At 52.8% G+C, this 26,314-nt stretch overlaps 1 protein-coding gene across 2 annotated transcripts in view; it reads right to left on the bottom strand.

Moving 5' to 3' along the window:
• The window catches only part of PEPD (peptidase D), a 116,701-nt gene that overhangs the window by 75,208 nt on the left and 15,179 nt on the right, over positions 1-26,314 (bottom strand). The window contains exons 4-7 of one of the 2 annotated variants that reach the window (XM_059044389.2): positions 23,342-23,405; positions 16,520-16,567; positions 14,602-14,663; positions 6,379-6,423 (exon numbers count right to left, since the gene is read on the bottom strand). In XM_059044389.2, the coding sequence (XP_058900372.1) occupies positions 6,379-6,423; positions 14,602-14,663; positions 16,520-16,567; positions 23,342-23,405 (219 nt within the window). The remainder of the gene's footprint in view (positions 1-6,378; positions 6,424-14,601; positions 14,664-16,519; positions 16,568-23,341; positions 23,406-26,314) is intronic. The other variant, XM_067019670.1, reaches the window with a different exon arrangement.

Raw genomic sequence — 26,314 nt, 5'->3', positions numbered from 1 at the left:
AGGATCCCACGTGCCGCGGAGCGGCTGGGCCCGTGAGCCATGGCTGCTGAGCCTGCGCGTCCGGAGCCTGTGCTCTGCAACGGGAGAGGCTACAACAGTGAGAAGAGCCCCGTGTACCGCAAAAAAAAAAAAAAAAAAAAAAAAAAAGATCACGGCAGAAAACAGTAAGACTTTCCAGCATTCTGCACAGTTTCTCCTCATCTGCAGGAAGAATTCACTGCCCTGAATTTGAGGAGGCTATTTCCTTTACTCCCGAGCACAAAAAGGCAAGGTAGGGGGATCCTGCTGTGGTGCAGCCTCTGTAGGTCCAGTCGCCTTGGAGTGAGGGATTCTGAGTGTCACACTCAGCCCCCGCCTTGTCCAGCTCAAGGACATGTGGGGTGGTGGTTAGAAATATCATCTGCAAGGCTTCTATCCCCAGGGGAGGACGAAGGTCACCTCCTCCAGGAAGCGTCTGAAGACCAAGGCTCAGGACAGGACAGCACAGATGCCACTTAAGACATCTGCGCACGACTCCCCTGGTGGCGCAGTGGTTAAGAATCCACCTGCCAATGCAGGGGACATGGGTTCGAGCCCTGGTCCGGGAAGCAGCTAAGCCCGCGAGCCACAACTACTGAGCCCACGTGCCACAATTACTGAAGCCTGCCCGCCTAGAGCCCATGCTCTGCAACAAGAGAAGCAACCACAATGAGAAGCTCCTGCACTGCAGCGAAGAGTAGCCCCTGTTCGCCACAACTAGAGAAAGGCCGTGCACAGCAACAAAGATCCAAGACAGCCAAAAATAAAAATTAATTCATTAAGTAATTTTTTTAAAAAAAGACATCTGGGCAGAAGGCAGCTTAGGCTCTTCCGGCAGCAAGAGGAGGTGCTTGATGTGTGCAGGAGATGAAGGCCCTCAGGCAGGCTCCCCTGCTCGTGGCCAGGCCTGTGGGCATCACCACATCAAGGGGGCTGCTCAAGGAAAAAGGCAGCACCACAGGCAGGGTGGCGGGGGTGAAGGCACAGAGTCCCCCTGCTACTGGCCTGAAATGACAAAAACTGGACCAAGCTGAGATTCATTTGTGCCATCTTTTTCTCCCTTAAATATTCAAAGGTCACAAAACTGCCTCTGGGCATTAAATGCAGGATTAAGACATCAATTAGGTGAGGTCTGAATGCTCCACTAATTAAAATAGTAGCAAGACAGGATGAAGTATTTCCAAAATCAGTCTCTAAGCATCAAAGTGCCACAGTGTTGCACAAAACCCATTTGAAGGGACAGGAATTCCATCTCTCCCGGAGATGAATGTGCAGGGGCTTCTGCGGGAGAGGAGTGCGGGAATTCCAGACCGCATGACCCCCACAGCCATTCCTTCCCTACTCTGTGACCCAGGGATTCAAAGGGTAAAATCCCAGAACAACAGGAGGGACAGAAAGGAAAGAGCTGGTTGGAATTACATATCCTCAGGAAGCTCAATCCATAAGTCCTCTCAGAGAAACCAGAGCCAGGAAGAAAACGGTGGTTCAGCCCGTGGTAAGCTGAGTGTGCCTGAGACCTGACCGGGGCCAGGCAGTCGTGAGCCATGTGCAGGGAGAGCTGGGACCGGGGCCTGACTGCTCCCACATCCTGGGTCCAGCCTCCCGGTGCACAGTAAGCCAGGTTCTCCCCACTACTCTCAGGTCCCCACTTTCCACTTGGCTTTCTCATTGACTTAGGGTTAAATGCAAATGCCTATTCACCGGGAGACAAAGACAGCAAGCCTACTGGAATACTTTTCATATACACACCAAGAATCTAAGTCATCTTCTAGGTACCTTTTCTAATTTGGGACACATTACCCAGGACGCAGGATCCTGGTGCGTGTCTGCCCAAAACCATCCACCCCTTACCATCTCCCGTGCACAGAAAGGCAGGAGAATAGAAATAGAGAGCTTACTCCGCTGCCTGAAAACGTGCAGGCCACCTCCGCTCCACGTAATTAACAGCTCTAACACTGGCATGACACCGACTCAAGTTAACACGGCCTCACTTAAAACCCGAGAAGGCGCGTGGCAATGGCTGACATGCCTGCTTTTCTGTGACGCTTCCAGAGGTGCTTAACCGAAATCCACAGTGCCAAGCTATTAGACAGCACAGAAGTATCTCCTTTTATTTCTTACCCCACCTCCAGATCAATTTAATCATCTGCTGAACAGAAATGTAGAACCACAGACTAAATTATGGAAGTGAGAGAGGCCTGCTCTTATTAAGTTTCAACTTCTGACCTCCACGTTCAAACTGCAATACCTAGCACAAGGAAAGAAATGATCAGCTATGATCTCATGTTTGTGGGGAAGAAGAGTATGATTATAGAGGAATTTACAGGAAATCGAAAAGGTACTGCTTGAGAGAATGGAAAACAATAAAGCAGTCACAGAAAGGAAATGAATGACACCCAAACACAAATGAGAAGTGAAGCTTCCCCTGTGCTGAGAGAGGCTGCCTGTTGCCTCCTAATCAGACAGGCTCTGGGGAGGTTCCCGAATCCCCAGCTCGGCCGCTACCTGGGAGCTGGGGTACATGTGGGTGGCAGGGCGCCGTGCTGGGGGAAGCTTACTTAGCTGCACGTCCCCAGGCCCTCCACCCCACCACACCCTGGCCTCCACAAGATCTTTTCTGTGGGTTCTGAGCAGGTCGGATGGCCAAGAATGAACCGAGAGAGAGGCTGACATTTGGGCAGCAGCCCCCACTCCCCAAGGGGACTCCTCAGAGCCACATGGGGCAGCATCAGAGCCCACTGGCCTGGGCTCAGCTCCTGGCTTTTTCTTGGGCAAATCACTTTCCTGTGCCTCACTTTGCTCAGCTGTAGCATGGGGATAATCAGAGTCCTACCTTATAACATAAATAATATACCTCTTTAAACAAGGTGACGTGTGTCAAGTGCTTAGCATAGCACCTTGCACAAAGGAAGTCTCAAAAGGTGACAGCATGATTACTAGGATGTGTTGTCACTTGACTTTGGCTCTCACTCAATCCTTGAGCTATCCATCAAGGGAGACCACGTCCACTCTGCAGGTGTGGAAACTGAGGCTTGGTGTTATACACCGAACACCGTGTTCCCCCCAAATTCATAGGTTGAAACCTATCCCCAGTGTGATAGTATTTGGAGGTAGGATCTTTGGGGGGCGCTTAGGTCATGAGGGTGGAACCCTCATGAATGGGATTGGTACCCTTATAAAAGAGACCCTAGAGAACTCCCTCACCCCTTCTGCCATCTGAGGACACAGAAAGAAGATGGCCGTCTATGAACCAGAAAGTGGGTCCTCACCTTGGCCTCGGACCTCCCAGCCTCCAGAACTGTGAGACATGAATTTCTGTTGCTTATAAGCCACCCGGTCTATGGTAATTGTCAGGCAGCATGAATCTTCACGTCCATGCTGTGGGTTAGGCCTTACTACATCCCCATTTTATAGATGAAGAAGCTGAGGCTCAGAGGAGTTAAGTGACTTCCTGAGGTGGGTGGGCTGGGGTGAGAATCTGGATACGCCCGACTGGATAGCTTTTCCATTACCCCAGGTAACTTCTCTCCACGGGCCAAGATGGGGGTGTTGGAAAAAGCACCCAGGACAGGGGCCCAAAGATACATCAATGAGACATAATTTAATACCATGGAAACCCAGTCTCTCCTGTAAATGAGGGGCCTGCCCGCCATTCCACCCAGAATCCTTCCTTCAGTTACCAGAGGAGGGCGATGACGGTGACTCGCGTGGCTCCCACCAAGAATGACTGCCCAGGACGCACGCTGCTAAAACACACTCCCGAGGCAGTAAGGACAATGTGACATTTCTAAAATAGTTCTACTGCCATCAAATGCCAAATAAGTCCTTTCTGCTGCTGGCTTTACTAAAACTGGGAAGTATCTTATGAACGCAGAATCTACCTCAGAGCCTTGGAAATGTCACCAGAATTAAAGCATGCTCGTTCCAAAGAGACGAACTAATGACTTGTCCCTCAGGAGATGCTGGGGTGCACAACCCAGCCCTGGTCTCCAAAGCAATCAGAATGTAAGCGGCCACAAGGGATGCCACATCTGGGACACAGGTGTGGACGCGGTCCCTGAGTATCCAGGATTTACTCTTCTGCCAGCTGGGGGCTACGGAGGGGCCAGGCATTTGTTACTTCATCAAAACAAGAAGAGGTGGCTGTGAACTGGAAGGACACCAGCCTCCACGCTCACAGAGTGTGCAGCCGGGATGGGCACCGGGCCAGGGCTGCCGACAGAGCTGCTGGCCCGCCCACCCTCCAGCTCTCGCCAAGGGTCAGTATCGATGCCTGTCGACAGCCCTCAGATCTTCACCTCTGGCCCAGCCTCTCTCCCACCAGCACCTGCCTCAAACTCAACACACCACAAACAAGTCCCTCGCCTGCCAAAGCACCTGCCCCATCTTGGTGACACACCACCCAGCGGTTCAGGACAAAACCCCAGAGTCACATTCAACTCCACCCTTCACTCAGGCGTCAAGGCCAGTTCCTCCCAGGAGCGTTCCCCTTGACTGCCCCTTACTCTCAACTCTGTCACCTCCCCCTCCACGGCCACCGGGACCCTGCAGCAGCCTCCTAATTGGCAGCCTGCTCCCACTCCTGCCCCACAGCCCTAAAAAATGCTAACCTGGGCTTCCCTGGTGGCTCAGTGGTTTAGAATCTGCCTGCCAATGCAGGCGACACGGGTTCGATCCCTGGCCCTGGAAGATCCCACATGCCGCGGAGCAACTAAGCCCACGCGCCACAACTACTGAACCTACATGCCACAACTAGTGAAGCCCATGCGCCTAGAGCCCGTGCTCCACAACAAAAGAAGCCACAACAATGAGAAGCCCGCGCACCACAACGAAGAGTAGCCCCCGCTTTCCGCAACTAGAGAAAGCCCGTGCTCGGCGACAAAGACCCAACACAGCCAAAAATTTTTTAAAAACAAATTAAAAAAAAGAAAAGCAAACCTGATCCTACCGTTCTCCTGCCTAAATCCTTGAAGGTTTCCCCTGGTTCCCATTTCTCTCAAGACAAAGTCCAGGCAGACGCAACGGCCCACCCGGCCCCTGCCCGTCTCTCTAACCAACCTCAGGGGCCACTTCCGCAGTGTGTGGCTCTAGGCTGGCCACACAAAGCCACCAACCTTTCTTGTCTCCAGCCTTTGAACAAGTGGCCCCTTGGCCTGGATCACGCTTTCCTTCTCCCCACTCTGCGCCTCCCCCGAACTCAACGGCTGACTCATCCTCATCCTCAGGCCACAGTGTACCAAAGTGCTTCAAGACTAGATGAGCAAGGTCTCCCAACTAGACAGGGAACTTGACGCATGGCCTTAGGATCAGATGTGGGGAGTCCACACGCCTCCCAGTCAGGGGACAACACAGCCAAAGCCCTGCCTCTCCTCTCTCCTACATTCAGAATAAGTGCAGCCATACAACAAATAAAACACATTTTACTGCTATAAAAGAGCAACTCGAGGACTTCCCTGGTGGTGCAGTGGTTAAGAATCCGTCTGCCAATGCAGGGGACACAGGTTTGAGCCCTGGTCCAGGAAGCTCTCACATGCTGTGGAGCAACTAAGCCTGTGCACCACAACTGCTGTTGTGCGCTCTAGAGCCCGCGAGCCCCAACTACCGAAGCCCGCACACCTAGAGCCTGTGCTCTGCAATAAGAGAAGCCACCACAATGATGAGCTCACACACCACAACAAAGAGTAGCCCCCACTCACCACAACTAGAGAAAGCCTGTGAGCAGCAACAAAGACCCAACACAAACAAAAATAAATAAATTTTAAAAATAAATAAATAAATAAGTAAAAAAACCAAAACCAAAAACTCGATGGCTTAGGAAGAAAACTGACAGCACATCAGTGGAGGGCCTCTTCAAGGGCCCACAGAGGCGATGCCCAACTGGAGGCACCTCGCCCTGCTATGAACCAACAGAAAACACACTGCAGGTAGGGCTATCAGTACCAGCAAAAAAAGAGAGGAGGCAACATAAGACACGTAAAAAGGATGCCAACTAGTCAAGACATATGCGTGACATGAGGAAAACATGTTTACCTTTCTGGTAATAGGATCATGTATGATGTTTATTTTTATTCTTTTTCACTATCTACTTTAACTGAGCTATATACGTTTGGCTCATTTATGGTAAGATTTCTTCTAAAAACTCCTAAAAAAAAGAGAAATTTAATTGACATTCAAGTGACGTGTGCCCTTTTGGAAAAACAGACCAACTGACAAACAAAAAATACAAAACAGAAGGGGCTGAGAGAAGAGTTCTAGGGACCAGCTTGTCTGAAGGGCTCTCTTGAGATGGAGTAGGCAGGAACAGCAGGGTCTCTCACCTTCCTGGGCTGAGCACAACAAACAGCCACAAGCCATACTCACCATTCCACAATCTCCGGATGAAGAATGGTGTTGTTGACATTGAACCTACAGACAGAAAACAAGTCAAGTCCATTAGTTCAATGGTCTATCATCTCCCAGCAAGAAATACTTCATTCAAGACATACCAAGAGAAAGCCTGACCAAGAGAACTTTAACTTCATGACTCCCTGGACAACAGAAGGCCTGCTGCTACTCATGTCCTGCAGCAGACTTGGCAGTCCAGGCCATGTCCTCCAAGTGTAGTCAGTTGGAGAACAAGCTGCTTGGCTGCAAAACATCATCCTCCACCCTCACTAGGCAGACAGCACAGCCTCTTCCATCAAGTATACCAACATATACATAATAGGAGTTCCAGAAGAAAAGGAGAGAGATAATGGAGCAGAAGAATACTTGAAAATATAATGGCCAAAAACTTTGCCGATTTAATGAAAAACATCAACGTAAACATCCATAAAGCTCAACGAACTCCAAGTGGGATAAACTCAAAAGAGATCCACACCCAGACACATAATCAAACTGTCAAAAGAAAACCTTAAAAGCAGTAAGAGAAAATAAATTCATCACATGCAAAGGATCTTCAGTAAGATTAATGGCTGATTTCTCATCAGAAACTACAGAGGCCAGAAGGCAGAATACAGGATGACATATTCAAATTGCTAAAAGAAAAATATCTGTCAACGAAGATTCCATATCCAGCAAAGCTATGCTTCATAAATGAAAGAGAAATTAAAACAGTACCAGATAAACAAAAACTGAGAGAATTCATCACTAGAAGACCTAGCTTATAAGAAATACTAAAAGGAATCTTTCAAACTATAGTGAAAGGAGTTTCTAGAGAGTAACTAGGATCCATATAAGGAGAAAAAGGGCACTGGTAAAGGTAATTACATAGGCAAGTACAGAAACAGTGTAAATGTATTTTTTGTTTGTAAGTCCTATCCGATTTAAAAGACAACTGCGTAAAGCAATAATTATAAACCTGTGTAGATCACTGCAAAATGTATAAAGATGCAATCTGTATGCAATAACAGCACAAAGGAAGGGAGCATAATTATTGTGTACTATTGAAATCAACTGATATTAATGCGAACTACATTATTACAAGTTTAAGAAGTCATTTGTAATCCTCTGGGTAACCACTAAGAAAATAACTAAAATAATATAGAAAAGGAAATTAAAAAGGAATCAAAACTGTATACTGCAAAAAAATCAACTAAACACAAAAGAAGGGAGTAATGGAGAAACTGAGGAACAAAAACAATATATGACACAGAAAACTAATAACAAAATGGCAGAAAAAGGTCTTCCATATCAGTAATTACTTTAGATGGAAATGGATTAAATTTTCCAATTAAAAGATAAGGATTGGCAGAATAGATGGGGAAAAAAAGATGCAACTATATGTTCTGAAGAGACACTTTAGACTCAAAGACACAAGATGAAAGTGAAGGGATGGGAAAAGATATATTATGCAAACAGAAACCAATATATCCACAGACTGGAATATTTCTCAGCCATAAAAATGACCAAAGTACTGATTCATGCTACAACATGGATGACTTTTGAAAACACAGTTAGTGAATGAAGCCAGATATAAAAGGCCACATACTGCATGACTCCATTTATATCAAATGCTAAAGTAGGCAAATCCATAGACAGAAAATAGATTAGTGGTGGCCAAGGGAATGACTGCTAATAGGTACAGGGTTTCTTCTTGGGTGATGAAAATATTCTAAAATTGATTGTGATGATGACTGCACATATCTACAGACATACAAAAAGGCATTTTAGTTGTACAGTTTAAGTGGGTCAGTTGTAAGGTATGTGAATTATATTCCAACAAAGCTGTTTTTAAAAACTTACTGAATTATACACATGATGAATTTTATTGTACATAAATTTTATTCTAATAAAATTGATTTACAAAAATTGACAGAAATGATAAACAGATAAATTGACAAGCATAGTTTCAGATTTTCACATACCTCTTCTGATGACAGAACAAGCAAACAGAGAAATCAGTAAAGTTGCAGAAGATACAAACAATACAATTAACCAACTTAATTTCATTGACATATACAGAACACTATAGCCAACAACTGCAGACTATGTGCCCTCTTTAAGTATACATGAAACACTTATCCTGAAACAATATCATATGTTGGAAGTTTCAATAAATTTCAAAGGGTTGAAATACAGAGAATATTCACTGATTACAGTAGAATTAAACTAGAAATCAGTAACAGAAAAATATAAAATCCAAAATTGTTTGGGAATTAATAAGCAATAAACTTCTAAATGCCCACAGTTCAAAGAAGAGATAATAATAAAATCAGAAAATAAAACCATGAAATATCGTAATTGGTGAAATGCAGCTAAAGCAGTGCTTAGAGGAAAATTTATAGCTCTAAATGTAGGCAGTAGAAAAGAACATTGAAAATCAATTATCTAAACTTCCATCCCGGGACTTCCCTGGTGGTGCAGTGGTTAGGAATCCGCCTGCCAATGCAGGGGACACGGGTTTGACCCCTGGTCCAGGAAGAGCCCACATGCCACAGAGCTACTGGCTCCATGTGCCACAACTACTGAAGCCTGTGTCACGCAACTACTGAGCCCACATGCTACAACTACTGAAGCCCACGCGCCTAGAACCCCTGTTCTGCAACAAGATAAGTCACCACAATGAGAAGCCTGCACACCTCAACGAAGAGCGGGCCCCCACTTGGCGCAAGTAAAGAAAGCCCATGTGCAGCAATGAAGACCCAATGCAGCCAAATAAATAAATAAATAAATAAACTTCCATCCCAGAAATATCTTTCTTCTTTCTCAATGAACTAAAGAACAAATAAAACCTAAAGAGATTAGAAACTTTTTAAAGCAAAAAATCAATGAAATAAAAAGCAAACATACAATAGAGAAAAATCTACAAAGCCAAAAGTTCTTTGATAAGATGAACATAACTGAAAAGGGAATCCAGGAGACAAAAGGATCAGGCTGGGGCACATCCCTGACACTTCTGTCATGCGTGACTCAGAGCTCAAGCTATCAGTGAGACAGCTAGGTAAGCGCAATGTGGCCCAGCACAATGTATGGGCCTCAGCAGAGAAGGCTTGGGAAGCCTCCAAACCTCAGGATTCTGAGCCCTGCTCCATCTCAAGCCAGGATATCACACAGGGCATTGTGTGATTGTGATCCACCAGGAATTCTCCATGGCCTCACTGATGGGTGTTTGAAAACACCTATCCAATGCTGTGGTTGTGCAGCTGGTACCCCCACTTCTGGCTGAAGGAGGGAGAAGGACGAGGAGAGGGAAGGAGGTATTTATTAGCAGGCTGAAAGGATTCCAGATCTTCAAAGCTTCTGGGATCCCTAACTATAAAAATAAGACTACTTAATTCAAAGTCTACCAAAATGTTGTAGAATCAAGCCCTATTTGTGAAATATCAAAGAGATCACAGAGAGCCAATGTGGCTCAGAGTGAAGAACAGAGCAGGAGATGACATGAATAAAGACGGCAATATAGACTGGCTCCCACTCTCCCAAATATCATTTAGACGCTAGGAAAAGCGATGGCCTATCTCCTCAAAAGCCAAACACGCCAGCAAAATCTCACGTTACAAAACATACGTACGTATACACACATGCACACACACAGACAAACAGCAAGGTGACCAGGCACAAAGACATAGATGCAAACACACAGACAGGCATATGCTTAGAAAAGAGGCACAGGCAGACACACACAGATGTATATTCACGGACACAGGCAAATACATGCACACACAGAGGCATAAACTTGGACTAACACACAAAGATCCACACCCAAATATACACACAAACAGAAACACACAGACTCACACAAATGGACACTCAGACACAAAACCATTCAGATACAGAAACACCCTCAGACACACACATAAGAGTCCAAAAGACATTCACTGCAATGTCGGTGGTTTAACTCAGGTAATGAAATTTGAACATTCCTTGCTTTCGCCTCTGTGCTAGTTAGGGCTTCCTACACCGAGCATGTAATAATTGTGTAAAATCAACAGCAAAGCCCACCAGAGCCCACGAAGGCGGGGAATGTCCTGGAAGCAGAGGGTACCTCCCTGGTGGGCTCTAGCTGTGGGCCGGGTGATGGACAGTGAGTAGTATGAGCCCAGCCAGCCCTGCTCCAGCCCCCAGGCTCCTCCCTGCAGTTTCTAACTGGAAGATGGAGAACAGATCCCAGAAGGCCCCCCACTCCATCCACACTGGGGGCTGGGGCGGGTTCTTGTCTCCTCAGGAGACTCATGGAGATTCCATGAGCCATAATGAGAACCTCAATCCAAATTGTTAACTCGATACATAAGTTAACAGTAACCAGAACGCCACTGGTCCCCACACCACAGACTGGCATTTTATTGTAACTGTCGAGTTTTAATAATGTCCCTCTATTTCTTGGGTTTGAAAATTCACATCCCTCAACATTAATATTCCTGCATTAATAACCCCCAAATTCAGCAATTTCATATTTAACTGCTTATTTAAATGGAATTAATTTGTAAGCAATCGTCATCAGATATGCAAGGCAATTTAAGTTAATGCCAGAAGATAAGAAATATGCTTATTCTGAATAACCAGCTAATATAAAACATCGACCATATTTCTCTGTCAGACAACGGCATGAAACAGGGCGCTCTCTACTTGCTGGCCCCGCCCAGGGCTCCTGGGCAGTCTGCCTGCCTCGGAGGGAACTGTCTCAGGCCAAGAAGGCGGCCCATAGGCCACCTGGCCCCCGCAGATAATCTCTTTCTCTTCATAGCCAGGGTCTGTCTGTCTGCCTGAGGAAAACCTGCTCTCAAGTCTACCTCTCCTCTGATGCTAACAAAGACTAATCATGTCTGCCTTTGCTCCCAGGCTGCAGGACCCAGCTGCTCCAGGCAGCTGTGGTATGTGCTGCCCCCAGGAAGGTGGCTTTGCTGTGGAGCTACCCTCTCCACAGACCAGCCCCGGCCCTGCCCTCACCAGCACCTGGCAACGAGCACCTGACCCTATCCTCTGGCCGGAGCCCACTACGGGGCCTGCTCCTTCCACCCCTTCCCTGGGAGCTGTCTGGGTGCCAATCCCGCCGTACAGGGAGCTGTGGCCAGGGCTGGAGCCAAACTCAGCACGAGGCCTACAGACTGTCCCCACCTGCTCCCTTCGCCCCAGCTCCCCAGGGAGGACAAGGCCACACCCCTTGGTGAGCCCGGGGGCTCCCGGCCATGGGGAGATCCCAGCGCCATGTCTGCCACCCCACCCCGCCTCTGTCTCCCTGCTCCCAGTCCTCTGCCGACCCCACCACTGTGACACCTGGCACGCCCCCTGCCGTGAGCAGCAGGCGGCCTGGCCCTGATCTGGGAAGCCCCACTGAGGTGACAGGCCCGAGGCAGCCAACCCTGAGGAGCCCTCGAGGTCTGGAGAGGTCACAGGCTGCCTGCCTAGCTGGGTGGACAGGTGAGGCCACTGTTCCATCACAAGCTCCCTCCTGCCCCCAGGCCAAGGGATAAAAGGTGGCCTGGGGTGGCCCATCAGGACAAACCGAGAGGCCAAAACCTGAACTTCTGCCAGACCAGGTCAATGAAGGATCCAAGATGGGAGGTGTTGCAGACAAGTTCAAAAGGGTCAAAACCAAAAATTCCAGGAATAAGGCCCTTCATTAGGGCAGTGAGAAGTGACCGAGGATAGAAGCAGCTGAGTATTGGAAAGTAGGACGACAGCAAGATTCATCTTGCATAGGAAACAGGCTATTATTATCCCTGCAAACAGCTGGAGGTGCTCACGGTTGGCAGGTGAATGCGGTCACTGAGCCGCAGCGGCTCTGGAGGACAAGGGCCTCTCCAGCCTGGCGCAGGGGCCAAAAGGTGGCAGAGCTGGGGTGGGTGGGAGACAGGGGGCTGAGCTGCACCCAGACCTCAGGAATACAGACACGACTTTCTGCAGGGAAGGCGCTGGCAGGGGGCCTGAGGTCAGTGGCCACAGTGCGCCGCAGGGTGGGGGGGGGGGACCCAAATGAAGCAACCCCTAAGGGCAGAGCTACACGAAGGGTGCCACAGCGGGATGTGAGGCCCAGAGCAAGGTGTGAGGGGACAGGAGGGGAGGCAGTACCACAGGGGAGCCGGGGGACCCCAAGGCAGGGAGGGCTCCCACCCGCGATACTTCAGCCAAGTCAGAAAACTCAGCTTGCCACATGGGTGTGGAAACAAATCCCCCGAGCATGGGGCAGGCGCTCAGCCCGGCAGTGAGGGGCGTGGGGAGCGGCTCACAGTCAGCCCCCGTCTGGGGACCAGAGGGCCAGCCGCGGAGAGTGTGCAAAGTTAAGGCTCTCCAGAAAGCCTCCCAAGGTGGGGTGGGCTGAGCACAGGCTCCTCCGGGCTCTTGGCAGGGGCCACGGGGACTCAGGGAGCAGCAGGGGACAGAGGCTGGGGTCTGCTCAGTGGAGGGAGAGGTCAGTTCACAGTGGGACTCCTCCCGGGGGAGTGGGGACAAGGCCTCCACTTCCACTGCTCAGAGTGACGATGCCCTGGAGTCCCCCACCGCTCCCCCAGAAAACCTGGGCCCCGGGTGCTTGAGAAGGCGTTCTCTGCAGCAGAGACCTCGGCTGGGGGGTGGGCCAAGAAAGACCCCACAGCTCACTGACAACCAGGAATCTTGTCGTCGGAGATCCTGACGTCCGCTGGCCCGCTACACAGCTGGGGAAACTGATGCTCGGAGGGGCGCTGGGGAGTGATGGGGGCTTGCTCGTGGGCAAGTGTTTATTAAGCACCAGCTCCGCGCCAGGCTCCGGACGAGCGGGATCTCATTTCATCCCACAGCAAGCCTGAGCAGCACCGTGCTTCCCGTGGGAGAGCTGAGGCTCCGAGGCAAGTTCTGCTAAGGTCACAGAACCGCTGGTGCGGCAGCCACCAGGGCTCCCTCCTTCGAGCTCGGGGCTTCCCCACAAGGCAGGGAGACCCAAGGCGAGACTGGAGAGGCCAGCCCACGGGACCAGAGTGGAGGCAGGTGAGCAGGGCACAGGAGCCCCCCGCACCGGGCAGTGCTGGGGGACGGGGGGAGGCTCGGATCAGGACAGGCGGCAGCAAGCTGTGCCCCGTACCACTCCCCTCAAGGGCCTGTATAAAGACAGCGGCTCCACGGCCAGCATCTCAACGAGCTGGGCTAATCACTGCTGGTGTGGGAGGCGAGGCCACTCTGGGGAGCTCCCAAGAGGATGCGGAGATGTGTGTGACGAAAAGGAGCAAACCTGACGTCCCACCACTCTTATCACTGGGGGAAGTGATATATATTTATGAGCTCATAACCTCTCCTAATCACATCACACGTACGCACAAATTCCTGTGGCTCAGGCTCACACATAATTACAAGGAACTTCCTCGGTCCACCAAAGGACAGAGGATGCCGTGGCTAAGAGTACAGGGGGTGGGGGGGTGGGGGCTGGGGCCGGAGAAACAGGAGACCAGGCAAGCTGTCCACACTCAGCAGCCCCAAGGAGCAGGTGCCTCCCCTCAAGGGATCATCTGCTGCAGCCTCAGGCCCTACAGACCTCCCCCCGCAGGGCCAGTCAGCAGCCAGCCCGGGGACACAGGCATGGCTGGCAGGCGGCACTCTCCAGGGGCCAGGGCGTGAGGGTGGCAAGGCGGGAGAGGGGCTGGCTCCTTGCGGCCAACACCTGCCCTCCTGCCTGGGGAGGCCTAGAAGGGGGAACAGAGCTGGGGGGCTCGGCCTGGGGCTACGCTGGGGAGCGAGGGCAGGTAAGGGGGGGGCCATCTGGGACTGGGGCAGCAGGGGACACGGGGAAGTTGTGAGCCAGGCTGGGGGAGGTCACGGGCCAGGAGTGAGGGGAGGGGGCTGATAAAAACGAAGACCACGGAGCTCAGGGCAGGTCCCTGGAAGGAAAACAGCCGCCCCCCGCCCCGTGTGTGCACGGTGGCCAGGGCTTCCCTAAGCACGTGGCGGGCCTGTGCTTTCACAGTAGAGCTTGACAGGGAAGGGGCTTCGATCCTTAAAGTCAAGGTTGGAGTGAACTTAGGCAAATTATTTTTCTAAGCATGTCCCCGAATCACCCAATCTAACCCCTTTTTAGCATCCTCCTGGTTGGTTGTGTGTTCTGTGTGTCTAGTCTGTAGACTGGGCCGGCCTGCTGGTGAGGATGTGAGCTGACGGAGGATGAAGGGAGACGGTTCCCGGGGCCCCAGCACTCACTTGCTGATGCCCTCGAAGGAGGCCTCCCTGCAGATGCTGCCGCTGTCAGTGTTGACGCCGCGCTGGGGAGAGAGAGGGAGCGTGAGGGAGCAGACCCGCCACACGGGGCAACGACGGGGAGCCCCTGCCTCAGCCCGGCCATCCCATCCCTTCCCGCCTTTCACGAAACTCCAGGCTGGGCCCCAGCACAAGGGCAGCCCTCCTTCCTCTGCTGTCGCTTGAAAAGGAGAGAAAGCAAGGCCTCCTCCGTCCAAGCACCTTGCTGACCCCAGCTCGGGCTGCCTGGGCACAGGTGGAGACTGGGTAAGAAGACCTCGGACCGGGACCACCTCCAACCACAAATCCCCCCGCCGCCCTAAGGCTGGCTGGTCTCCCTGGGCACGTGTGTGCACAACACTACCCACAGACAGTGTCCTGAAAAGCACTGTCAAATCCGGCCCTTCCAGAGACACGGGTACGACCTGACCCAGGCAGGAGAGGCCTTTCTCCGTGACCCCGAGACTCTGTGTTACATTCCTCTCCTTTCCCTAATTGTAAGGAGACTCCAACTGGAACTCAGACAGGAGCAGAGACAAAACAAAAGATTCAGAGGAAAACATGCCATCACCAGAGAGGCCAGGCCTTTTAAATCGCCTTTTAATTCTTCCTCAAGACCTTCAGGTCGATGTCTAACTGTTTCCTCCCAAATAAAACACACGGAACCCTCCATGACCACAATCGTAACACTTCTTCTCAGCCATCAAAACAGCAGGGTGGGGGCTTCCCTGCTGGCACAGTGGTTGATAGTCCTCCTGCCGATGCAGGGGACACGGGTTCGTGCCCCGGTCCGGGAAGATCCCACATGCCGCGGAGCGGCTGGGCCCGTGAGCCGTGGCCGCTGAGCCTGCACGTCCGGAGCCTGTGCTCCGCAACGGGAGAGGCCACAACAGTGAGAGGCCCGCGTGCCGCAAAAACAAAACAAAAACAACAACAACAAAAACAGCAGGGTGGAAAAAAGAGATCATGTGTAGTGCTAACAAAAATAACTGAGAAAAACTATTTCGGTAAAGATCAATTAACAAAGGAGAGAAGGGTCACTTTGGGAGGGTAGAAGGGCTGCATACTCTTCGTATTTGAAGCTCCCCAAGGTTGAAGAAGTATAAGAGAGCAGACTTCTTCTCAGAGTCATTTCACAGCCTCAGCACCCCCTCCCCACCCTGTGAGGATGCACCGTGCACCCCTCCCTGCCCCAGGCTGCAGCAGGCCCTCCGTCATTTAGCGCCCCGAGTCCAAAATCTGATGCCACACAGCCCAGCACCCTCATGGGTAGATGCAAAGGGTGTGTTTTTCAAACTCTATCAACAATGGAGGAGAGAGTGTGGAAGCAAATCGATATTCTACGTCCACAAACCCCAAGAGCTCAACCTGACACAAATACATCCTCTAGTCAGGTTTGTTTGTTTGTTTGTTTGTTTTTAGCGGTACGCGGGCCTCTCACTGCCGTGGCCTCTCCCGCTGCGGAGCACAGGCTCCGGATGCGCAGGCTCAGCGGCCATGGCTCACGGGCCCAACCGCTCCGCGGCATGTGGGATCTTCCCGGACCGGGGCACGAACCCGTGTCCCCTGCATCGGCAGGCGGATTCTCAGCCACTGCGCCACCAGGGAAGCCCTCTAGTCAGGTTTTAACCCTCGGAGTATGCGTGGCGTCTTGTCCACAGTGGCCTCGGGACAGGACACAGCCCAGGTCGACTGGAGAATGGAGGACGTGGTCCCGGACACGTTTAGCAATTCAGACTGAGGTGTCACTATTTATCAGCAATGACCCTTGCTCTCAGATTTCAACCCTCCCCACGGCCCTGACCTCTGCAGGGGCAAGCGGCTCCCTAAAGCCCCTCCCCGCACTCAAACGCTGCCTGGTCCCTGAACACCAGCCACTTACCAAAGTGAGGAGGACGGAGGGGCTCCGTGATGTCAGGACGCTGGCGATCTGAAAGGTCAGAAAGAAAAATCCACTTTAGCGCCGCCACGTGAAGCCTGATGGCGATGACGTAGCAGCGTTATTAAATACTGACAGCTCACACTGGTCAAGTGCATCCTTAAAACAGAAGTTTACAGAGAATAAGGGACTTCTGAAAGCCACCCAGCTATCAGGCAACAGAGAGGGATTCAAACCTAAACCTGGCTTCCCCACGTGCTGCCCTGGCTCTGAGCCCCACACAGATTCCAGCTCCAAACAGGCAGAGCCACTCGCCCTCCAAGGCTAACACCTCTGTTCATCTGACTGGTCCCTCATGAAAGACCCACTGAGGCAATCTCTTTGGCACTGGTGCCCAGGGCAGACACCCTCCTCCGTGGACTTGCCACCCGCAACCCCACATCCTCGCTTCCCATCCCTCCACGGCCCACTCAGGCCCCTGCACGCTGGCAGCTTCCCATCCGACCCCCGGAACGAGCTCGCCACGCAAGCTCACCTCCCCATGCCTTTGCCTGGGCTCTCACCTCTGCCTGGGACGCCTTCTCCCCATCTGAGCCGCTTCCTCAATTTGAACTCAGAACTGAGGTCTCTGGCCCCCCGGCGGGTTGGTCCACTGCCTCCTCTACCGCCCCCCTGGCCGATCACACTGCCTCGGCCATGACATCCTCACCGCAAGGGGGGCGGGCCACCCCGGTGGGACCACCTTCTTCCTCTCCTGGCCCTACCCCTCAAGTCTGCTCTGCATCTCGGTCACTGCAGCTCCTACCGTACTGAGCCCCCTCCCCACGCTCCCGCCCTAAACTCTCACACCCTGACACAGGGTGAGAGTGAGGAGGATTTGTTGTTTGTTGTTTCAACAGCTTTATGGAGCCATCACCGACATACTCTACGCTGCATATTATTTGAAGTGCACGTTTTGATAAGTTCTGACATATATATATATATATGTGCTTTTTAATACTGAGAGGCTCCCAGAGAAAACCTGGAAGATACCGAACGCTATAAAAAGATAAAATACACCTACAAAACCATCCCCTGAGACGTTTTATCTCTGCACATAAAAACAGAGATCTGTAATGACATTTGGATCATATGAAGTTACATGCTTCGCTTATTTCCTGTCATTAAATATTCTTCAAACATGCCACTTTTACCAGTCACTACTGCGGGGGACGATGGTAAACGTCCAGGGAACACTTGATTACAAAGCCTGTGTCAGTCACTGCAGACTCATCTCATGTAACCACCCAGGAAGGTCCTGCAAACGTCCAGATTTCACCAGTGAAAAAGCTTATGGGTTAATCGGCCCATAGTTAAAAGAGAGCACAGTGGTGGCTGTGTCATTTCTCTTAACAGATCTGGCATAGTTTATTTATTCATTCCTCTACTGGCCACTTACATTATTTCTAATGATTAACTTTATAAATCATGCCCTGATGGACATCCTGATATGAAGTCTTTACTTCCTTAAAAAAAAAAAAAAAAATGACTTCCTTAAGAAAAACAAAATTGACCCGGTGAAACTGCTGGGTGACAAGCCCCATACTTTGTCAAGGGTTTGATGCTCACGGCCAGATGACTCTCTGGATGTGTACCAACCACCCTCCCACCAGCAAGCCCAACGCTCCATCTCCCTGGGCCCTCCTCGTTCGCTCAGTAACTGCTCTGAGAACGACTGAAGCCCAGCCTCTGAGCTGCACACACAACGGCGCGGTGAGTCGCTAGCACGCCCCAGGCCCTCTGCGAGGAGGGGGCGGCTAATTAGAAGGAACCAGAGCCGCACTTGTCGGGCCCTGGGTGTGTTGTTACGGCGACAGAAGGGTCTACATTCATCAGCACAGAGCGGGTCTGTCAATTACAGCAGCACAACCAGAGCACGAGTATGCACTTGGGGATTGTACGTGCTATTGTCCTTGGGAGAGGGGAGCAGGATAACAAATGTGTGGGCTGCTGGTTTTTTTCCAGGCTGTGACTCAGGACGTGCTGCTTGGGGATAATGGAGGAGAAAGCAGCCCTCTCAATGCCACCCGGTGTGCAGACGGATGGAGGAGGCCTGATGCAGCAGGCCAGCGTCTGCTGGTCCTGGCAGGGCAGCATCTTTTATTGATCACGAACGCTTGAGTGGGCCCTGGTTACCTCTGCGGCTGCAAAACCTCCCCCAGCCAGGCAGCTGCACCCGCCCTTCCCCGTGGAGACCGATCAGTGCTACACTCTCGTCGGCACACCCTGATTCCCTGCCTCCGAAATTAAGGTGACGGACGTGAGGCAGCTATGCGTCACCGGTGGGAAATACAGCTCCACACACAGCGCGACATGGCTCCGTCCACATGGGGCCTCATTTCCACGGACCAGTGGTCACTGGGGACCCACCAGCTCTCATGAACCAGTGCTGTTAAACATCTTGCCTTGCTTCATGCCACAGCATCAGTTTCCCAGGTAGCCTGGCCTCTCCCGGCAGGTCGCAGTGGACGGCACACACAGAACTCTTCAGAGCCCTATGGACAAGGATCCTCCCCTGGGGACAGTCAGAGGCTTCCCGTGGACACCTCACGCACCCTCGTGCCCAAAGCTCCCACCAGGCCTGCTGGCCACTCTTCAAGGGTGATGATCCAGAAAAAGGGGCTGGACAATCTTTGACCAGTGCTGTCAAGAAAGCCTGCACTGCCCCGGGAGCTGGGCTTCACCGTGCAAAAAGCAAAGCTTTTAAAAACGAAACTTTTTCACGGCAGTCTGAAACAGGGCTGCACGCTGGTGGCCGGCAATGCATTTAAAATGTTCAATTTGGGGGGAATTCCTTGGCAGTCCAGTGGTTGGAACTCCACGCTCTCACTGCCAAGGGTCCCGGTTCAATCACTGGTCGGGGAACTAGGATCCCACAAGCCACGTGGTGCAGCCAAAATAAATAGCTAAATAAAAATTTAAAAATAAAAATTTCAATTTGTTTCTAAAATTTAAACATTGGGAAAGATCACAAACAACATGGATTTGCAGCTACTCATAACAACTGGTGTATCTAGTAACCTGGGGCGAGCAGTCCAATACAGCATTCAGAGGGCCCGCCGCAGACCCCACCACTCCCTGACGTCTCTACCCACCGAGGCAGAAAGGCAGGCAGCATCCATCACTGTGCTGCCACCAAGGTCTCTTATATCCGAGCCAGTGACCCTGGCAACATCTGCCTGGTGCCATAAAGGAGAACACAAAATGTGCCCTCTGCCTGGCCAACTCCCGTCCCCATGAATACCAGCCACTGCACTGCACCTTGATGGCAATGCCTAGTAGCCCCTCTCAAGGTTCTCCTGAGCTCCCCCCTCTCAGGGGAGCCACCATTCACTCTACCTTCTCAATAAACTCAGGATCACCTACAGGAGGAGGGAAACTAGATAGCCAGGCTTGCTACATCAGACACCTGTATTGTACACGTGGTATCGAGTGACGGGCCACGGCCTGGGGTGGGGGCTTCCTGCCTTCTTTCACAGGAGACAAGTGTCAGCTGCTTCTCGTCTGTGATTTGTAGCCAAGGCTGCCCAAGATTGTTAGATCAAGCTGAGTACCACAGACCTGGTCCAAGGAACCCTTCCCCAACACAAAGGGCTTCCTGTCGCTTTCCATGATGGAGTAGCCCCAGGCACCCTCGAGTGCCTCCCAGCCCAGGTGTCTGTACTTGAGTCGGGCTCCATTTCAAGCCACAGAAAATCAAAGGCACTTGGGAGCCTTGTCACCTCTGGAGGCGTGTCCTGCAGCATCCGCTCACTTCTGACAGGGCAAAGGCAGAGGTGGAGGGCGAGCCCCTGGGGTCCAAAGTTGGCGGGGTCAAATCTCAACCCTGGTACTCCATGGCCACGTGGCCGTGGATGAGGCCCTTCACTGCTTGGAGACTTGGATTCCTCTTAACGGGGTGACACTGTGGCCCACCACGGGACAGGGCGGAGGGAGGAGGGGATCTGTGTGAGCTGCCGAGGCTGCTGGGACCCACAGGTGCCATCCTGGAGTGAAGCACCTGTCCCGTGGTCCACAGGAGCCCTCGTTTCCAATAAGATCCATAGCAGGAATAGTCACAACAAGGCCGATTAACGATGACAGTGATAACGGCGCGGCCCTGCACAAAGCACCGTGCTCTCAACTCCACTGAAGCCTTCACTTAAGATTCTGCTTCATAAATACAGACTCAGAATGAGCTGGTCTGTGGGGCTGTAATTCTACACTATCATGACAGGCTTTCCTGGCCTGACACTCAACACCTCCTCTGTTTTACCTCATTTGGAGGCCAGCTCTCCTTCTCCCCAGAAATCACTGTGTAAATGGAGCTGAGTTCACGGCCACCGCCCGCCTCCCCGCCCACCCCGGTCATAAAAGCAAAAACACCAGACTGTGGCAGAGAGACGCTCTGACTCAAGGCGCCGAGCCTCAGGGCCCATCCCAGGCTGCCCCCTCCAGGTTTCACAGTGAGGAGACCCAGAAGATCAAGGTCCCACAGGGCAATAATGTTAAGATGCAGTTTACAACGGCAGGAGGGATACACCCACCAAAGGAGAGGGTCAGAACAAAATCAGAACTAAGGACGGGCGTCCCTCTCTCTCTAGCACTTCAAAAATACAAGGTACAGTAAGTCCCCAACATATGAACCTTCAAGTCGCAAACTTTCAAAGATGTGTAAGTGCATTCCATCAACGTCAGGCGTGAGTGAAATTGCAATTTGCCCTCCGTCTCCTATTGCTGACGATCCTTCAGCTCTACCAATTCCCACCTTCTCTCCCTCCTCCAGTCAGTAACTCCTCTTGCCTGTTCACTCGACGCCAGCCCCTGGATGCCAGCTGTTGTGCTGGACTACTGCACTTTTCAAGGCACTGTACTGTAAGATTAAAAATGTTTTCTTTATTTTTGTGTGTGTGTCTGTTTTTTATGTATTATTTGTGTGAAAAGTATCATAAACCTATGACAGTACAGTACTACATAGCCGATCGTGTTAGTTGGGCACCTAGATTAACCTTGTTGGAGTTACAAATTGAACTTACGAACACGCTCTTGGAATGGAACTCGTTCATTTGTAAGGGACTTACTGTAAGTGGCAAATGACCTCATTAGGGGTGTGCAAATAAATATTCAGACTATTGGAGATCCTATACCCAAAGAGGTCAATGCAACACATCACGTGTCTATTCACAGACTCTTCAGATGCTACGAGTCACCCCCAATAACCTGGTATTGAAATCACATGACATAAAATAAAGACCCACCAAAAGTCCCCCTGCCTTCACACTCTAGCCAGACAGAAGGTGCTGCAGACACAGGCCCCATGGAAGTGAGGTGCACTCCTCCGCGAGGCCCTCCTGACTGGGCACCACCATACGGCTGACGATCCAGCCGTGCGGTCACCTTCCGCACCAGACCGTGCCCCTGGCTGCTGAGTTCAGCCCTGGGTCCCAACCAGCTCTGATGTCCACACGTCCCTGGGACTGGGCAGGGAGAGAGTGTGATCGTAAACTCTGGGGGAAAAGAACTGGGCCTTGGTGACACAGACAAGACAGTAAAGGGCAGGGTACAGACCAGAACACAGCCAGGGTCCACAACTGGTCACAAGAGCCAAAGAAGGATCGCCAGCGTGGACTGGAGCTGGTAGGGGATGCCGTGGGCTGCACGAGGCCTTGGAGGATCGATCGTATACTGAGAGAGAAGTGGGCTGGCCTTCCAGGACAGCAGAACTGCAGCAGGACTGTCCCGTGCACAGGATGACGCTGGCGCTGGCCTGCCGGGGGGGCTGGGCACAGGTGTTCATCAAGGTGAGCTGTCTGACCCTGAGCAGGCCGGGCTGAGACACACCAGCTCCGCACAGCACCGTGTACCTGGCCACAATCCCTGGAAAGCAGGCCCCCTGCCCATTGCCGTCATTCCCTGACACAGACCGTGTCCTGCCCAGTGGAAGTGGGGTCGGGGGCTGCTCGGCCTCCAGCTGGTTGGCTCCTCCGGCAGCTTCCACACTGCACCCCAGCTCTTAGTGTACGACGACCTCTGTCTGGGGAAATGTGGCACAGAGTGGCTCCGTGCAGACGATCCTGCCAGGCCAGGGCTGCAGCTCGGGCGGCAGACACTCACCTCAGAGTGTTCATGTTCTCCCCAGCACCGATCTGCACAGAGGATGGGGGTTGTGACAGTACCCAGGGACAAGCGGAGGCCTCCTGTGCGCCTGGCAGTGGTACAGTATCGGGGGGACCTGGTCCCCCAAGGAGACGAGGGGGGCACGTGGCTGTGCGCTCCCCTTTGCCACGGCCTGGCCCTCACAGCAGTGGAAGTCGGGGGCAGCCCCTTTTGACTGCCTGGATTGGGGGCCAGAGCCATAGCCCCAGGAGGACAGTCACATACCCACCCAGGCCACATGCCACTGGGCAACCATGCTGGGAAGAGGATTAAAGCCAGGGGCCCTCCAAGTCCACCCCACCCCACAGGCCTCTCGCTGTCTGGGGCTCTTCTGACAGCGGCACCTGCAGCTGGGAAGGGCCTGTGGGAAGGGCCTCCCAACACGCAAAGGGCCAGTCAAGCCTGATCAGCCCTTCACAGAGACAGCCTTCCTCCCAGCAGCTCAGCGGCCACATCCCAGGTACAAGACACCGGCGACCGAGTCGGGCACATGGCCCAGCAAAGCAGGGGCCTCCCCGGGAAGTCTGAGATGCATGTGTCTTGCCTGCTCTCTCCGAACAAGGGCACTGCTGAGGGGGCTGGTGGCTGGAACGTGCTGTCCCGTGAGGTCCAGCCAGGCTGTTGCAGTGGGAGGAGTCGGCCGCTACTGACCTCGTCTGTGTACTGGACGTCGTCCACGGCGTACTTCTCCTTGAAATGCTCCTTGGAGTGAATCCTCAAAAAGAAGCACAGGGAACGCCAGGGTCAGGGTTTGGCCGCAGCCGGGTCCAGGCTGCCTTCTGAGCCCAGGCCAAGAAGCCCCGGGCCCATCCCTGCCCCGGCCGGCACGTGGCACCGAGCCGGTCTGCCCAACACGGGCTCGGAGGGCAGAGGACACTGGGCCACAGAGTGACTGCTGAACCCCACCTGCATCCCTCCGCCTCCCCCAGCCAGCCTCTGCTCCCCCTTTGAGCTCGTGACCCTGGCCGCCTGGGGCAACCAGCTGCGGACAAACCTCCCTCTACTGCCCGCCCACCCGGCAGCCAGCCAGCCAGCCCACCCACGCTTTGGGGCATGAAATTAGCTGCCTCCCAGGCCCCCCACAGAGCCTCTTTAAAGAAAAGTTTAAAAGTTACCATTTTCAAGAAGTCAGTAACAGTATTACTCACTGTGATGAGAAACATTCAAGCTTACTCATCGTCCCTGACAAATCAGCCAGTGAGAAGACAAAGACGCAGGGCGGAGGAGGCTGGGTAGCCCTTGCCCGCCTCACAAAGGGCTCCTGGTCACGGCTGCGCTGAGCAGGGCCGGTGGGTCCAGCAAGCACCACCCCACCCCCCAGCCTCTTGGTAGGCGGATAAGTCAGTGTCACTGCTGGTGACAGAGCTCACATCAGGAGCTCTAGCCGCCTGGGGGAAGGGTGTTCAATATGCATGCATGCGCGCGCACACACACACACACACACACACACCCCGTCCCACGGCTGGGCACCACGTCAGCATGGGGAATTCACTCCCGTCCTGCCTGTGATTGCATGATATTCTAGTCACCAAGTGTCAGATCGGAAAGAAGCCTCAGAGGAAGTAGCAGATGGTTTTCAGATTGTGCTTCCTGGGCTCTCAAGGGTGAGCAGACAACAGGCAGGTGGAGGTGCCAAGGACAGTGTACCTGGGGAGACCCGTAGGGGACAGGGAGGGAGAGCACTTTGGGACTCGGAAACGACCACCTCTAAAAGCAAGCTCCACGTGCCTCTGAAACACCACTGATCAACCAGCATCGCTACCCAGGAAACAGATTCCCACTCCCCTCTCTGAGCCCTGCACCATTTTCCTCTCCACCCAAACAAGCGTCCCAGACCGGACTGTGGCCAGGAAACACAGAGCACAATCCAGGGACAGATGGGTGGCTCTGGGGATCAGCAGCAGGGAGCTCCCAGCCGTAGGCAGCGAGCCAGGCCGGGGAGACAGCGGTCCACTAAGATTGGCAGCCTGGTGCCCCAGAACCCTTTTTGCTTTATCGCCCTTTTGGCTTCTCTGCAGCGGGCACTGAGTATCAAGCTCCCGTTGTTAATTAAATTGGCACAATCCAATTGCATCAGCTTCTATGATTGAGACGGGACTCCAAGTTAAATGGCTGAAGGCTGTGCCTCTGTTAGCATCATTGCCTGTAGCAGCTACGTGGGGCAGGAACTGATGACAAGCGCCTTGCCTGGATGCTGGAGGCCCCGGTTCCAGGGCTTACTGCAAAGAGCTCGCTGACCCTGCAGCCATCCACAGAAGCACGTGCCAGAAAGGCAAGAGGCAGGGCCATCGGTGTCATCACCACATTCACGCTGACTGCCCCGGCTCCAGTGCCCGCTCAGGACAGACGCCCAGAATTCTCAGCAGGTCCCCAATTCACCCCTGGCCCCCAGTCACTTCATCCCCTCCATCTGTGACAAGCATCAAAAGCAAACCCCCAAAATATTCAGGAGGAGCCAAGGACGTGCTTTCGAGGCCAGCCTCAATGATCCCTACAGAGGGGCATCTCGGCCATTAGCCTGGACACTGACCTTTTTCACCTCACCTCCCGTCGGGGACACTGACTCTCCCAAGCTGTCTTGCCAAAGGACACCTTAGGAAACGTGCTCCTGCCTGCCCTACCTGGAAGTCTTGGCAGTCAGTACTCAGCGGAGACCTAGGAGACTTCAGGCCTGGGAACATCTCCGTGTATTCAGCCTGAGGTCAAGGTCTTGACAAGGTGGAATCCGGAGGAGGTTGGGGGACGAGGGGGAAAAGGAGAGGAGAACACGAGGCAGCTGTGATCTGTGGGCGGCCCCAGGGCTGTGCACTTGCCTGTCCACCCCTCACCTACCAGCCACGAGCCACTTCACCTGCCACAGGAGCCAAGGAGTGGCAAGGGCCAGCCAGCCCATGGGAGAGCCAGCTGAAGCCACCCCGATGTCCCGGAGGAAGTGAGCTCAGGGGCCAGCCTCACCAAATGCCCTCTGCCCACCTCGACGCGCACTGGGCCTCAAGGGCCCCAGATCGCCCAAATAGCCACAGGCCTGGTTCTCAGCAAGAATAACCATCTGACAGATACAACCCGAAAAGCTGGGAGCACCTTTTCTGGCACTTTGCGTGTCATTGTTTTTTCTAAAGGGCAGAGATAATTAAGTTTGAATGGCACTTATTTTTCCTGTTTGGGGGCCAATTATAGTAAAAATGATTTAAATGTCACCCTAAGAGGTAAGTGTGCCATGCCACCACGTCAAGACAGCCACCAGAGGGGCTGACAGGAGAAGGAGCGGCAGGTCCATGTGAGCCCTACAGAGCTGGCTGGAGGGGTCACTGGGCAGCTACATGCCACCTGAGTGCCGGGCTGGCAGCAGCCTCACAGAGGGCTGCGTGGAGCCCTGACTGGAGTCTGGGGTCCAGTAGAGCAGCTCATGCCAGACCCCATCATGTGGGAGATCCAGGTAGAAGCAACTGGATGGGAGAGGATGGGTCAGTAGGGAAGCCGACCCCACCCCAGAAACTCTTCCCTTCAAAAGGAAGGGGCAGCTCTGGCAGGACAGAGGAGGGAGGGTCCCACTCAAAAGGGTTTGTGTCTTCAAGAAGGAGCCAGGGTCTGGGAACCCGGCCCACGCAGGCCTCTTTCACAGGC

This window comes from Kogia breviceps, chromosome 18 (assembly GCF_026419965.1).
Source record: "Kogia breviceps isolate mKogBre1 chromosome 18, mKogBre1 haplotype 1, whole genome shotgun sequence".
Lineage (NCBI taxonomy): Eukaryota > Metazoa > Chordata > Mammalia > Artiodactyla > Physeteridae > Kogia > Kogia breviceps.
This window is presented reverse-complemented; position numbering and strand designations above follow the sequence as displayed.